Source organism: Chanodichthys erythropterus, chromosome 5 (assembly GCF_024489055.1).
Source record: "Chanodichthys erythropterus isolate Z2021 chromosome 5, ASM2448905v1, whole genome shotgun sequence".
Classification (NCBI taxonomy): Eukaryota; Metazoa; Chordata; class Actinopteri; order Cypriniformes; family Xenocyprididae; genus Chanodichthys; species Chanodichthys erythropterus.
Window position 1 is genome coordinate 27,166,735 of NC_090225.1, and position 13,936 is coordinate 27,180,670.

General features: G+C 42.4%; 1 protein-coding gene across 1 annotated transcript in view; it reads right to left on the reverse strand.

Annotated features, from left to right (window-relative positions):
- Positions 1-8,755: 8,755 nt before the first annotated feature.
- LOC137020769 (synapse differentiation-inducing gene protein 1) overlaps positions 8,756-13,936 on the reverse strand; it is a 43,530-nt gene continuing 38,349 nt past the window's right edge. Inside the window, exon 4 of the mRNA XM_067386767.1 lies at positions 8,756-8,914. Within this exon, the coding sequence (XP_067242868.1) occupies positions 8,756-8,914 (159 nt within the window). The remainder of the gene's footprint in view (positions 8,915-13,936) is intronic.

Here is a 13,936-nt window from a genome sequence, read left to right on the forward strand (position 1 = left end):
CAAAACGTCCGAAAAAAAGTGCCCACCGAGCCTGCCTGGAGTTCAATCTTTTGGCAGTTCTGATGTATTCTAGGTTCTTATGATCGGTCCAGACGATAAAGGGTACCCCAGAGCCCTCTAACCAGTGACGCCATTCCTCCAACGCTAACTTGACTGCCAGCAACTCCCGATTACCAATGTCGTAGTTACTTTCGGCGGGAGATAAGCGATGTGAAAAAAACGCGCACGGATGCATCTTATCGTCTGCGGAAGAACGCTGGGACAACACTGCACCTACCCCCACCTCTGATGCGTCGACCTCCACCACAAACTGCCGTGATGGATCAGGGGCAACGAGAATAGGGGCTGAAACAAAGCGAGCCTTCAGTTTGGCAAACGCAGCTTCCGCTGCGTCTGACCACCTGAACGTAGTTTTGGGGGAGGTCAAGGCGATCAGAGGTGAGGCTAGTTGGCTGAAGTTGCGAATGAAACGCCGGTAAAAATTGGCGAACCCCAGAAACCTCTGTAGGGCCTTACGGGAATCTGGATTTGGCCAATCTACCACAGCCTTAACCTTCTCAGGGTCCATGCGTACTCCCTCAGTCGACACGATGTATCCTAGGAAAGGAACAGACTGTGCATGAAAAACGCATTTCTCCGCCTTGACAAAAAGCCCATTCACTAGCAACCTCTGAAGCACTCGTCGAACGTGCTGTACGTGTTCCTGGAGAGATGAGGAAAAAATCAATATGTCGTCCAGGTAGACATATAAGAACTGATCGACCATATCTCTCAGCACGTCATTGACGAGTGCCTGGAAGACCGCTGGGGAGTTGGAAAGCCCGAACGGCATGACCAAATATTCAAAGTGCCCCCTAGGGGTGTTAAAGGCGGTCTTCCATTCATCACCCTCCCTGATGCGGACCAAATGATAAGCATTTCTTAAATCCAATTTCGTGAAGACGGATGCTCCCTGCAACCTCTCGAAGGCTGAAGACATTAACGGCAAAGGATAGGTATTCTTTACCGTAATGTTGTTCAACCCCCGGTAATCAATACAAGGTCGCAGGGAACCATCCTTCTTCCCCACAAAAAAGAACCCCGCCCCCGCTGGAGAAGAGGAATGGCGAATGAACCCGGCTGCTAGTGAATCAGAAATATATTTCTCCATAGCCTCTCTTTCGGGAACTGAAAGTGAATATAACTTGCCCTTAGGCGGAGACTTCCCTGGTACTAGATCTATGGCACAGTCGTAGGGACGATGCGGAGGAAGAGAAGCAGCCCTGGACTTACTGAACACCTCCTTCAGGTCCTGGTACTCAACGGGCACGGTAGACAGATCCACTGCTTCCTCCTGTAAGACAGAACCAGAAACAGACGAACAAGCAGAGACAAGACAAGACTTATGACACTCCTCACTCCAGGCCACAATGCAGTTCTGGACCCAGTCTACCCGGGGGTTGTGTCTGGTGAACCAAGGATGACCAAGGACGACGGGGGTGTGAGGGGAGTCAAAAATAAAAAATTTAATCTGTTCAGAATGGTTGCCAGCGGTGATCAGGGTGATATCTTCAGTGATGTGAGAAATGGTGGGAAGACTCTGTCCATTGAGTGCGTGAACAGCGATTCTGTCGGTGAGTGGTCTGAAAGGAATGTGGAACTTGGTGGCGAAAGATTGGTCCATGAAGTTACCTTCTGCCCCGGAATCCAGAAGTGCGTTGCAGTTGTGAAGGTGATGTGACCATCCCAATCTCACCGGGAGGAGGGTGGATGTGGTTGAGGACTTTCCAGCGGAGATCCCACCCGACAGTAGCCTCAAACTTACTGCCGGGCTTGCCCCTTTTAACGGGCAGTTGTAAGCGAAATGTCCCGCCTTGCCACAATATAAACAAAGTCCTTGGGACCTCCGCCTCTCCCGCTCCTCCCGGGAAAGCCGAGCTCGACCTACCTGCATGGGCTCATGATCTTGAATAGGACTGACCGTGTCCCCGCCGCTGGACCTCCGGATTTCCTCACTCCTGTGGACTGGACTTCTCCGCTCGGCCCTGGTCAGCCGAGCATCCACCCGGAGCGCCAGGTCGACGAGACCATTAAACGTGGTGGGGAGGTCCAGCGCGTAGATCTCCCTTTGAACACGGTCAGCCAACCCATGCAGGAACATGTCCCACTGCGCCTCCTCGTTCCAGTGACACTCTGCCGCCAATGTACGAAATTCGATGGAATAATCAGACACCGACTTCTCTCCTTGGCGTAGTTCCGCCAACTGTCTGGCGGCTTCTCTCCCCGCGACTGAGCGGTCGAACACTCTCTTCATTTCTGCGGAGAGTGACTGGAACGAGGTACAGCAGGGGTCTTGGTTCTCCCACACCGCCGTTCCCCAGAGCGACGCCTTCCCCGTCAGAAGCGTCAGTACGAAAGCCACTCTGCTTTGTTCGGTGCTGAAAGTGCGGGGCTGCAGAGCAAAGTGCATGGTACAATGTGTCAGAAAAGCTCTACAAAATCCTGGTTCACCTGAATAAGCTTCGGGTACTGGAAGACGAGGCTCCGAAGCGGCGACGCTCGCAGGTGTGGGTGGGGAAACGGCTGGTGTGGGCGGCGCAGCGGGAACACGAAGCAGCTGGACTTGCTGGGTGAGCTCGGATACCTGCGCCACGAGAGCCTGCACGGCTCTTCCCGTCTCGTTGAGATTTATCTCCTGTGACTCCATTCGACGAATGCTGCTGTTGACGAAATCCTCCAGTGAAGACTGCTGAGTGCTTGCTGCTTCCGCTCCTTGGTCAGATCGTTCTGTCATGATTGACTACAGGAAGCAAATGCAAGTAACGTCGTTTATTCCACAACAAGCAGTAACAGAAACACAGTCAATGAAAACGGGCAGGCTTCAGGTGGCGCAGGGACTGAGATGGTCGGCTGGTGACGTGACGTGGTGACTGAAGAGTGGCGGTGAGATGATTCCAGGTTCCAGACAGTAGACAAGGCACGAAGACAGTAATCCACAGAATGACGACGAAACAACTGGGACTCCGGTCAGGAACAGACAAGACAACCACGAACAGGACACCAAACAACGATCTGACAAAGGAGAGATGAACGAGGTGAGTATAAAAAGACTGAGGTGATGAGCAGCAGGTGGGGAGAGTGATGAGTGGCAGCTGGGTCCACTGATCACCCACGTGGCCTGGGCACACCCACAAACACACTCGCACACAAACACAAACACACCCACAGCGGTCATAACACAGAGCACGCGACAAGAAGGAACCAATGCATCTGCGAACCGTGACAGTATTGATGTCATTTAAACGCCACAGCCTACCTGAGTATTGTTGCCGACAATGTCCATCCCTTTATGACTACAGTGTTTCATCTTTTGATGTTTACTTCCAACAGGATAACGCACCATGTCACAAAGCTCAAATCATCTCAAACTGATTTCTTGAACAAGACAATGTGTTATAAACACTTTATATATACACCGATACATTAAAAAAAGATTTTTTCTAATTATTATTTTATATATGTCAGGCTTTACAAGGTTAATTACTACTAGATGGGCATCCTGTTCAGACAACATGACTCTTCCCTTAATTAGGAACCAGTATTTGACAAGCTGCCAACTTTTGTTTATGCCAAGCCAACTATATACAATTTGAGATCCTAACCTCAGGCATCCCTGCATGTAAAATGCATGAATCAGGTTAGCTAATATCTCTGGCAAACTGTGGAGATATATCTTCTTTTATGAAATATGCACAGGTGATTAGTTATTTAGCCAGCCCATGGGAACAGTGGAATGAAAACTTCAGGATAGAGTCATGTGGCAGGTCTAGCTGTCTACATTTAAAGGACGAATTTACCATAAATTAAAAATTCTGTCTTCTTTTAATCACCCTCAAAATGTGTGTGCTAGTACAATATTTGATTATAGAGAACAACATCTGCTGATGCTGAAAGTTTGGTTGTTTTGCTCGTTGTGCTCTTATTTTTTCCTACTATCTTTAAAACACTGAAATGTTTTTCTATAACATTTTCCACATTTATCTTAAAGGGGATGGTTCACCCAAAAATGAAAATTCTGTCATCATTTACTCACCCTCATATCGTTCCAAACCCGTAAGACTTTCATTCATCTTTGGAACACAAATAAATATGTTTTAATGAAATCTGAGAGTTTTCTGTCCCTCCATTGACAGTCCATGCAGCTACCACTTTGATGCATCAAAACGTTCATAAATAAATTGTAAAACTAATCCATATGAATTGAGCCATTTAGTCAAAATTTTCTGAATAGACACGATCACTTTATATGCTGAACAGATTGAATTTAGGCTTTTATTCACATGAGTGAGTGACAGAATTTTCATGTTAGGGTGAACTAACCCTTTAAGTTAAATTTACCCTAAACTTCATGTAACTTAATCATAATTCTTAATCTAAATTTAACCTTACTCACTTTAACATAACTTTCTTTGACATTCCAATAAGATGTCAATAATCAGAACCACAAATCATAAAATACTGTTGTTCACAATGTCAATCTTCTGGACAAATTCTTCATGTGTGGCTTCTTGAGGTTCTGCTGGATCGTCCGATCATGATTTCATGTTGTCAAGGAACTACTGTAACTAGGGGTGGAACGGTTCTCGGTAAAAAAAACAAAAACAAAACAAATCTGACAAACGCATCTATAATATGTTTGTTGAAAACAACAACGTGTAAAACAGACAGACGGATTAATGTATGTTTCAGTCGATGGATGGACATGCATTCTGGTTTCCCAATACGTTACAACAGCGATGATCAAAAGAACATGGACAAAACAGTCACTCTTTGTTTACTCTTTGTAAACAAATGTTCAATAACGTGCCGAATGCTCTATGGTCATTTACGCCATCATCACTCGGGTGTTGATAGCGCACGACTCCATAGGTGAGACATTAACATCTCACATTGTTATCTATGCTTAAACTAAACTAATTTAAACCTTGCCAATTTAAACATTCATCTGTAAGAAGCGAAAGAGAACTCGTGCGCGCTGTGAGGAGATTTGTGTGTACTCGTCCAAAGCGCGTACACAGATTGCCGTGTCACAGCGCTCAAATGCTCTATTGCAAATTCTCTTTCAAGTCTTGCACCTAAACGGACAAATTCACACAAAAATTATGTCAACATGCCATCTTAGCAAGTATCCTCACCAATAGTAGGTTATATCTTAAGAGAAAAACAAAACAAACAACGCATGTGCATCAGTATCAGTGTACTGGATCTTTGAATTTTCTTAAAGGGACCGCAGTCTAATATTCCTGCTCTCTGTGTCTTTAACGTTAATCAAAATCTCTCTTGACTGAATAGCTTTTGTAACTTCAATAATGTTTCATCTTTATTTAAGTATTCAAAGAATTTTATATGCAGTGTTATTTTATATTTGATTACTTTATTCAATTTCTGTACCTGACAGATACTGCATTGTTTATTTTATTTGTATTTTAGATTATTTGTTTTTATTTTCTTTATCTATATTTGACGTTTGTCCTGTTTTTTTAACTGAACATAGCACATACCGAACCGTACCGAAACCATGACCCTAAAACCATGATAAAAACTGAACCGTGAGTAATCTGAACTGTTCCACCCTTAACTGTAACTGAACAAAACTCTTCTTAATGTTTCTATAAAATACTACTCACTATGGTACTGTAAATCTGTAATAATTGTCACTTCAACTATTACATGAATCAATACATAACTGAACTAATGTTAGGTTTGTATTGTTGGAGCAAATGCAGTGTAAAAATGTGTTCTTATTGGTGTTTCTGTGAACATGTACATTTGTGAATGAGGGCCGGTAGTTTAATCCACAGCATGAACTTCTCAAGATTAAATAAGATGAACTTCTCGAAAAATCTGGGTTTCTATCTGTTTGTCTGTACGTGAACCTTCATTTTTGCAAATTTTTTATAACACTTCACCATAAACATAAAAGACGTTCCGAGATCAAATGGTCCAAATCAGATGAACACACCGGCACCATGATTGAATGAAAAGATCACATTTAATTAGCATGAGCTTGCTGGCAAGAGGTGTTTCCCAAAGTATGGGAGAAAATTTGACAGCGGAGGCATTTACAGCTTCATAGATTGACATGTATAAACTGAAAGCCTTAGGACTTAATTACAGAGTAGTTAATAGTGAATGTTACAGCCCCACAAGAATGACTTCACCCATACATTCCGAAAAAAGTCAACACACAGGCTTGAGCAACCCATCTATATGGCTTTATGTTCATTTTGTGTCTGTAATATCAAAAGAGTGTTGAAAATGCCCCTTTGTGTGTCACAGACCTTAAGATTCAGTAGCTCTTAAAAAGGCTTGAAAGCACTGTGGCACTTCAGATAGATGCTTCACATAATCCAAGAAACATTTGAGGAAGTCACTGATTGTTCAGATACTGATTCAGATCTTCTCTGGATCTTTTGACAGGTTAGATCTGTATACCAAATACTGTATTTGCGACAAACCAATATTAAAGTCAAGATGAAATGCTGTTCACAGGCCATTTTTCTTTAAATTTTACTATAATCTTGTATCTGAGTGAAACAAAATTCAACAAGAAAAAAAAAAAAAGAGGGATTTGGGTAGGGTTGCACCAGCTGTTCGTAAGATCTTGGAACGTAAAGTCCACACTAGAGGCTGAGTATTGTAACTTCCATTCTCTGATGGAGGGAATGAGACATTGTGTCGATGTAGTGAATTGGCAAGTGGAATTTGCATGCCACTCTCCCAGACATACGGGTATAAAAGGAGATGGCATATTCAGGTTTGTGCTGAGGAGCCGAGACAGTGTCTGCCAAATTTGGGACATGGCATGCCCTGGGCTTAGTATGCCAAAGAAATAGCATCCACAATTCAGTGGGAAATCCTCTATTTGGAGACAGCCTTCCCCTTCTGCTGTTCCCTGAATCAGACAAAGAGCTGATCGGAGTATCTAAAGCTCTCTGTGCAGTCCAAATAAATGCGCAGGGCACGCACTAGACACTTCAGAGATAAGGTTGTGTCTGCCTCGAACCCAAGGGAGTGCTTGCAAGTTCACTAGCTGATAGACCTGATGAATGCAGGCTGATAGACCTACAGAAGAACCTCGATTGAGGAAGATAGCCTCTGCGATGGCAGAGCAGAGGCCTGTAGGTGGCAGCTAAGTCGTGCCGGGGCAAGATGTGTCTGATTGCTTCTGCCTGCATCTTCACTGCTGATAACTGATGCTAACAGTTTTGCCATAGAGGCCACTTTGGGAGAAGGGATCATCAAGAAAGTGCACTTTCACAGCATCTCAGCAAGGTTAAGCCATAGATGGCACTCCTAGGTGGACAATGCCCAACCCAGAGCCTGCACCGTGACCTCCGTCACCCATAAGGCAAAATTGGTTGGCAAGTGCAGCTCCTGCATTCGGCCTGTCTAGCAGCATTGTAAGCCCTCGCTGTCATTCACAAGGTAAACTTACAGGACCTAGAAGGGAGCCTTAGATGTTTCCTCCAGGTGGCAGCTCAACCTCTGAGTATCCCCCGACCACCCCGCCATTGAGTGTAGTGACGGAGGAAGAACCTGAGAACCATGTTGTGGCAGTGAAAGGTGCCTTCCATGACTATGTGATCCCCTGGTGTACTTTCGGGAAGAAAGGCACTGAGCACTGAAGCCCAGAAACCAATCATCCAACCACGAAAGCTCAAGAAAGGGTGGAGAATTTCACGTTAGCCCAATATTCACGGCAGCCAACTCAGCATCAGCCTCAGCCTGGGCCATCACACCAGATGGTGGGGGCCTATAGGCGAGCCATGCACTTCCAAAGGCAGAATCCAACCCTTCAATGCTGCAATCGACAGTTCATCCTCTTCATGAGCCACGCTTGAGAAATTAAATTCTTTCTGAGGTGAACTGCCTAACTCATCCATGAACTCAACTGGGCGGAAAAAGCATGCTGAGGAATGGGATACCTGTGGGGATTCACCCAGTGGAAACACTTCCATTGCAATCCTCAGATCACCCTCGGCATTTGCCGCCTTGGCCTTGTGGGCATCCACTGCAATTCAATCAATCTGCTGTTTTATTCCGACTGTTAATCCTGGTTGGAGGCTTCCATAAATATTTAGTTTATACATAGAGTTATGTTTCAACTAAATTTAATGGTGCAACAAAATATATTTAGTAGTGTGTAAGCTGTAACTTAGTGACTAATTTTATGTTATTAAGCTAAGTTGTAACTTAAGACACAGCTGGTGCAACCAGTCCAATTTCATCTGGTGGGAATTTATTGGATCGGCCATCCATTATCCAATGCTATCTGATGACAAAAAGGAGAGTTGTTTCAGTGGCAGAGCAAATGATTTAATTTTGATCAAAGATTTCTTTGGAAAAATGTGCGCAATATAAGCAGGAACATGCATTAAGAAAGTAAATCAGGTCCCTTTTGATTTCATATTGACTTTAATTTGGCAAAAATCTCATGTGTGTAGCATTAGATTTGCACTTGCACAAACATTGAGCGCAAAAATAAAAGTGGTGGTGGCACGGTCACATGAAAATGCAGAAAGGTGATCAGGACATTTACACAAACGATTATGTTCCCATTATGTTGGGAATGGGAATGACTTTTAAAAGTGCAGGAGTGGAACACATTGCTGGTGAGTCCCATACTGTGACCATTTTCTCAAAAAGCTGATCCCAAAGTGATCCAGTCTTTATCCGACTGCTGAAAAGAAAGAGTGGTTTGGGCATGAGAAGGCTACAAGTGATTGTTTTTGGAGAGGTATGCGATAAGGGCCACGGCCACACCCACGTAGATGCCCGTCCCGATGGTGATGGACAGTACGGCGAGGAAGAGAGCTCGTCTGGAGCTGGAGCTGGCGTGGTGAAAGTCCCCTTTAGTCACCGCTTTGTTAGTCTGCATGAGGGAGGGAGAACAAAGACAAAAATAGCACATGTTGACATGTTTTGGAAAGGTTTGCAGTAAGAATGATCACATAAGAGATGCAGAGAGAAAGAAAACAGAGAAATTATTAATTGGCCCTTCTCCAACAGCTGACTGACAGATCTGGTAAAGTGCATAAATAATAAGTGCTGCATGACTCAGAGCTCTCCTGCGGGGGCCCACAGCCTTTGAAGTCCAGGAAACGTTGCCAAGATTAAGGACAGATATTTCTGATGAATTCATTTACATCTCAACACCCCGCTGCCACGTTGTTTTCCTTCTCTGCTCACTTACAGACGCTCCTACCCTCCTACCTGATCGCTCAGAGTTATTTCAACTATTACATTGATTTATTGCATAATGGTTGTAATTGCATACAGAGAAAGGGTGGACTGTCTGTCTGTAGGCTTGTGTCTTTCATCTTTGCCAACATCCATCAAACAGTTCGGCCCACAATAACTTGATGATGCTAATCGGGTCGTATTGAAATTTCCCTCGCATTTAGCAGCCGATCATAATTCAGCTACTTCTGACCAACTGCATCCTGAGGTAGCAAATTATTCTATTCATGCTCACATGTGCATTTATTTTGGCTGGATGGTATCAAGGTAGTGTGATTCAGACTAGCAAAAATGAAATCGAGATGAAAAGATATGACAATTTCACATTTCACGGTTATTAATGTTATCACTGTATTGCTAAAATGTGTAAAATGTGCTAAAATTGTTGTAACAATGTAAATCTCTTTACTGTCACTTCTGATCAGTTTAATCCATCCATGCTGAATAAAGTAATTTCTATCAAAACAAACAAACAAACAAAAAACCTTACTTAGCCCCAACTTTTATAAGCAGAATATAAGTAGAAGCTCAGCTTAACCTGAATGACGCACAAAAGCAAACCTCTTCCAGAAGCTTGAATGTGATAACACACAAAAAAGAATCTCATTGGTTACGCAGCACGTTTGAACTATGTTATATGTGAGTAAAAGCCTAAATTAAATTTGTTTATCATAAAAAGCGATCATCCTCAGAAATCGATCTCTTCAGAAAATTTGGACTAAACCACTCAATTCATATGGATTAGTTTTACAATCTCTTTATGAACTTTTTGAAGCGTCAAAGTGGTGGTTGCAAAGGCAATCAATGGAGGAACAGAAATCTCTCAAATTTCATCAAAAGATCTTCATTTGTATTCCGAAAATGAACAAAAGTCTTATGGGTTTGGAATGACACGAGGGTGGCTAATTAATGACAGAATTTTCATTTTGGGGTGAATTAACCCTTTTTTCATGTGAAGTTCAAGCCAAGACAATGTTTCTGAGCTGATACAGTAAAAGGAGATGATTGAAAGAGCAAAATAATTAGTCGAGTAACTCTACTAGACAGGAACTGAAAAATTGTACTAGGAGCTCTTTACAAAGATTTCACAGGCATAATTAACCCATGAGACAGTTTCTCCCGTCTGGAAGATCCACTAGCTTCCTGTGAAAGTGGTCATTGACAGGGCAGCTGTAAAATTGATGCATTCTGCCTACTTCTGGGCCTCTTGAGATTACTGCAAGTTTTCAGTGCTCCCCATAGCATGGGAACATGTTGCAGACAGGCATGGGAATATGTTAATGGCATACGAAAATAGCCAAAGAAAGAAATTAAAAGATGGTGTTAAATTGATGACAAATTGCATAGATTTCCAATAATCGCGTTACTTGACACTGACTACTGTCCTTTACAAAGCTTTGCTACAAACTCTTGTAATAGCTGGCAAAACATGAAGGTGATTTAATTTTGTAAGTGGAATTTTTTTTGCTGTGTTCTTAATAATTTAATCATTTTTAGATTGGTAATACATTTGCCTCTTATACATTTAATAAGACCTGGCAAATAGATATGCCATGATGTAATACTTCAAATAACCCAAGTATTACATTTTGGCACATATTGGTCCAACACCATCTGTGCTATGTTATATTCTGATACTTCAAATCGTGTGCTATTACTTTTCTAAGCATTCAGACATGATTTCAGCCTGGAGAAAGACAAAACATCCAAGAACAAATCCTGTAGACCAGTGGTCACCGACCTTTTTAAGCCCAAGATTCCTGACCTTGACCTTTATGGAAGACGAGAATGAAAGAGGACAATAAAATGCCATTGCCATCGAAACTTTTCTGAAGACAGACAGACGCTGCATCCGAAATCGAATACTACTCTACTATATAGTACGCGAAAAACAGTATGCGAACAGAGTAGTATGTCCGAATTCATAGTATTCGAAAAACAGTAGGCAAAAAGTACCTGGATGACTTACTACTTCCGTAGAGATTCTGAAGTGTGCATACGATGGACACTTTACTATCCCATGAGGCCACGGGAGAGGATTTGTAGGGACATAAATGACGCTGGTAGGTCATGTGACAGTAAAAACATAGCGGATGTAGTACGTCCGAATTCATTCATACTACACGCATTCGTACTATATAGAACATACTTTTTCAACGGTCGTGAAGTAAATTTAAATTCAAATGTAGTACCTACTCAACAGTATGCGATGTGGGCTATTTACCTTTATCGCTGTCCCAGTAGCTCCCGAAAATAACAGAAAAATAAATACAAAAATACAGTACAAAGATTTTAGAAATGTAATGTATTTTTGTACTCATATTTCTGTTATTTTCGGGAGTTACTGAGACAATGATAAAGATCTATCAGTCGATCACAATCGATGGGTTGGCGACCACTGCTGTAGACTTACACTGAAGGAGGGATCCAAGCCATATTTTGAGACCAATGAGACTTTGGTGTGAACTCTCTTGACTCGTGAGCAGTCACCTAGTAACCACCAAAAACACCTTAGACCAGGGATGTCCAGACTCGGTCCTGGAGGGCCACTGTCCTGCAGAGTTTAACTCAGACTTTCCTCAACACACCTGTCTGGAAGTTTCTAGTTCACTGAGTCAGATCTTGAATAGCTGGTTCAGGTGTGTTTAATTGGGGTTGGAGCTAAACTCTGCAGGACAGTGGCCCTCCAGGAGCAGGACAGGACACCCTGCCTTATGGGGCGTTCACACCAGACGAGACTTGCATGAATAAATCGCTCTATTCATGCTGGATGCTTGAACATTTTGAGATTACTCGCTTCATTCGCGCATGAAATTCACAACAGACGCAAATTCGCGTCATGAGAGGGGCTTCTGCCAGGTGGCTCGTCTCGTTTCTGCACACTTTATCGTGATCGTATCGTATCGTGAGGTACCCTCTGATTCCCACCCCTACTCAGAACACACCTCTGCACCTACTCAGCAACGGTATCTTTACAAACACCACCATATTTTCATTTCATTTTAAATATCATGCAATCAAGTGCCCGAAAACACTCAACACTCACTCATCAACACTCACACTCAACATTCATTTTGCACTTAAAATTTATCTTAATAAAGCACATTGTTTTGGTAATAAGTACTCTTTTAAAAGTATGCTATGTACTTTTTCAGAAGGGAAGCCTTCGTGTTTCAATTTCATTTACAGTTTGTGCACAACAAGAGCCTCGTGATAAATAAATCAAAGCTGTTATGTCATGTTCAGCAGGGTTGAGCACACTTTATTCCTGCTTTCATTCATTCAGAATTCACTAAATCCATCACAGAAGACTTCATCTAATAAAACTGTCACTGACATTATCATGATGCATTGTTTGAAAAGCAAACAGTCCACTGGTGAGCTTTGAGCCCTCAATGGTACACATGAGCGTCTGGTATAGAGACTTCCCCTTGGGCTTGAAATACAAACTGAGTTAGCATGATTTTTTGTAACGCTTACTGTCAGGGCATAAATTTTAGCCCTACAGTCCAAGCAGCAAAGCAGTATGTTGTTATCTTCGGTTCAGTTATTCATTTGTTTTCCTGGCCTCTAACTTAAATGTTCTTAGGCCTCTGGAAATGTCACAGTTCACCAGCACAAGCACTTTTACCCAGTGCCTTACAGGCTGTCCGTTCTTTTTGCTCAGTGAGGCAAATGCTAGAGAAAGTAGTGTATATTAGTGGCAATCTGAGGAAATAATTTAAAAAACACATTCAAAATACAGTATCTTTTAAATGTATAATGAATGCATTTACTAGTCAGCTGTAATCATGATGTTCCAGGTTCAATGTAAGATATTATGATAGCGTTTGTGACATAATGTTAATTACCAGAGAAAGGCATTCTGATTTTTTTTTTTTTTACAATAATGAACTTAAAATGGAAGTAAATTAGGCCAAATTTCTGGAGAGCTTAAAAGCAGAAATGTCATGCTTGTATTTTTGTAAAAGCACTATATTACTTTTGGCTGGAGTTTTTTCCATGTCAACCAGCCTTATCTGCTATCCTTGAAAGTTGCTGAATTTATGATCATGACATGAATTGAAAGATTGGATATATTATATTATATATAAGTTTACACAGACAAGGTCAGCAAGCAATTCTATCATACTAGTCTCATACCAACATGTACACTGCTTTATTGTTGTGCAATAGACTTCCCTATAGTGATGTATATCTAAGTGAAACAGCTTCTCAAACAAGAAAAAAATGTAGGATGGGACTTGATTTTGTCCATCAGGAATTGATTGGATTATTGTGGTTTGCTATTGGTGGATCTCATGTGAGTGACAGACTGCCCCGCCCTCGAGCCAGTAAACACATCATCAGAGAAGAGATGTTGCTGCAAGAGGGAGGAGAAGTTATTTAGGCCAACATTAACAAGCTAATGACACACAGGTGGCAATGGGTTAAGGGAAAGGAGTCGGGAGGAGTGCCCTCTGATGGAGATCATGGGGCACTGGAGGATATAACACTCCATCCATCCATCCATCCATCCATCCATCCATCCATCCATCCATCCATCCATCCATCCATCCATCCATCCATCCATCCATCCATCCATCCATCCATCCATCTACAGCAAGTAGAAAATCTGAACATCTGACCTGTGGAAGCCAGAAAAAATATCTTT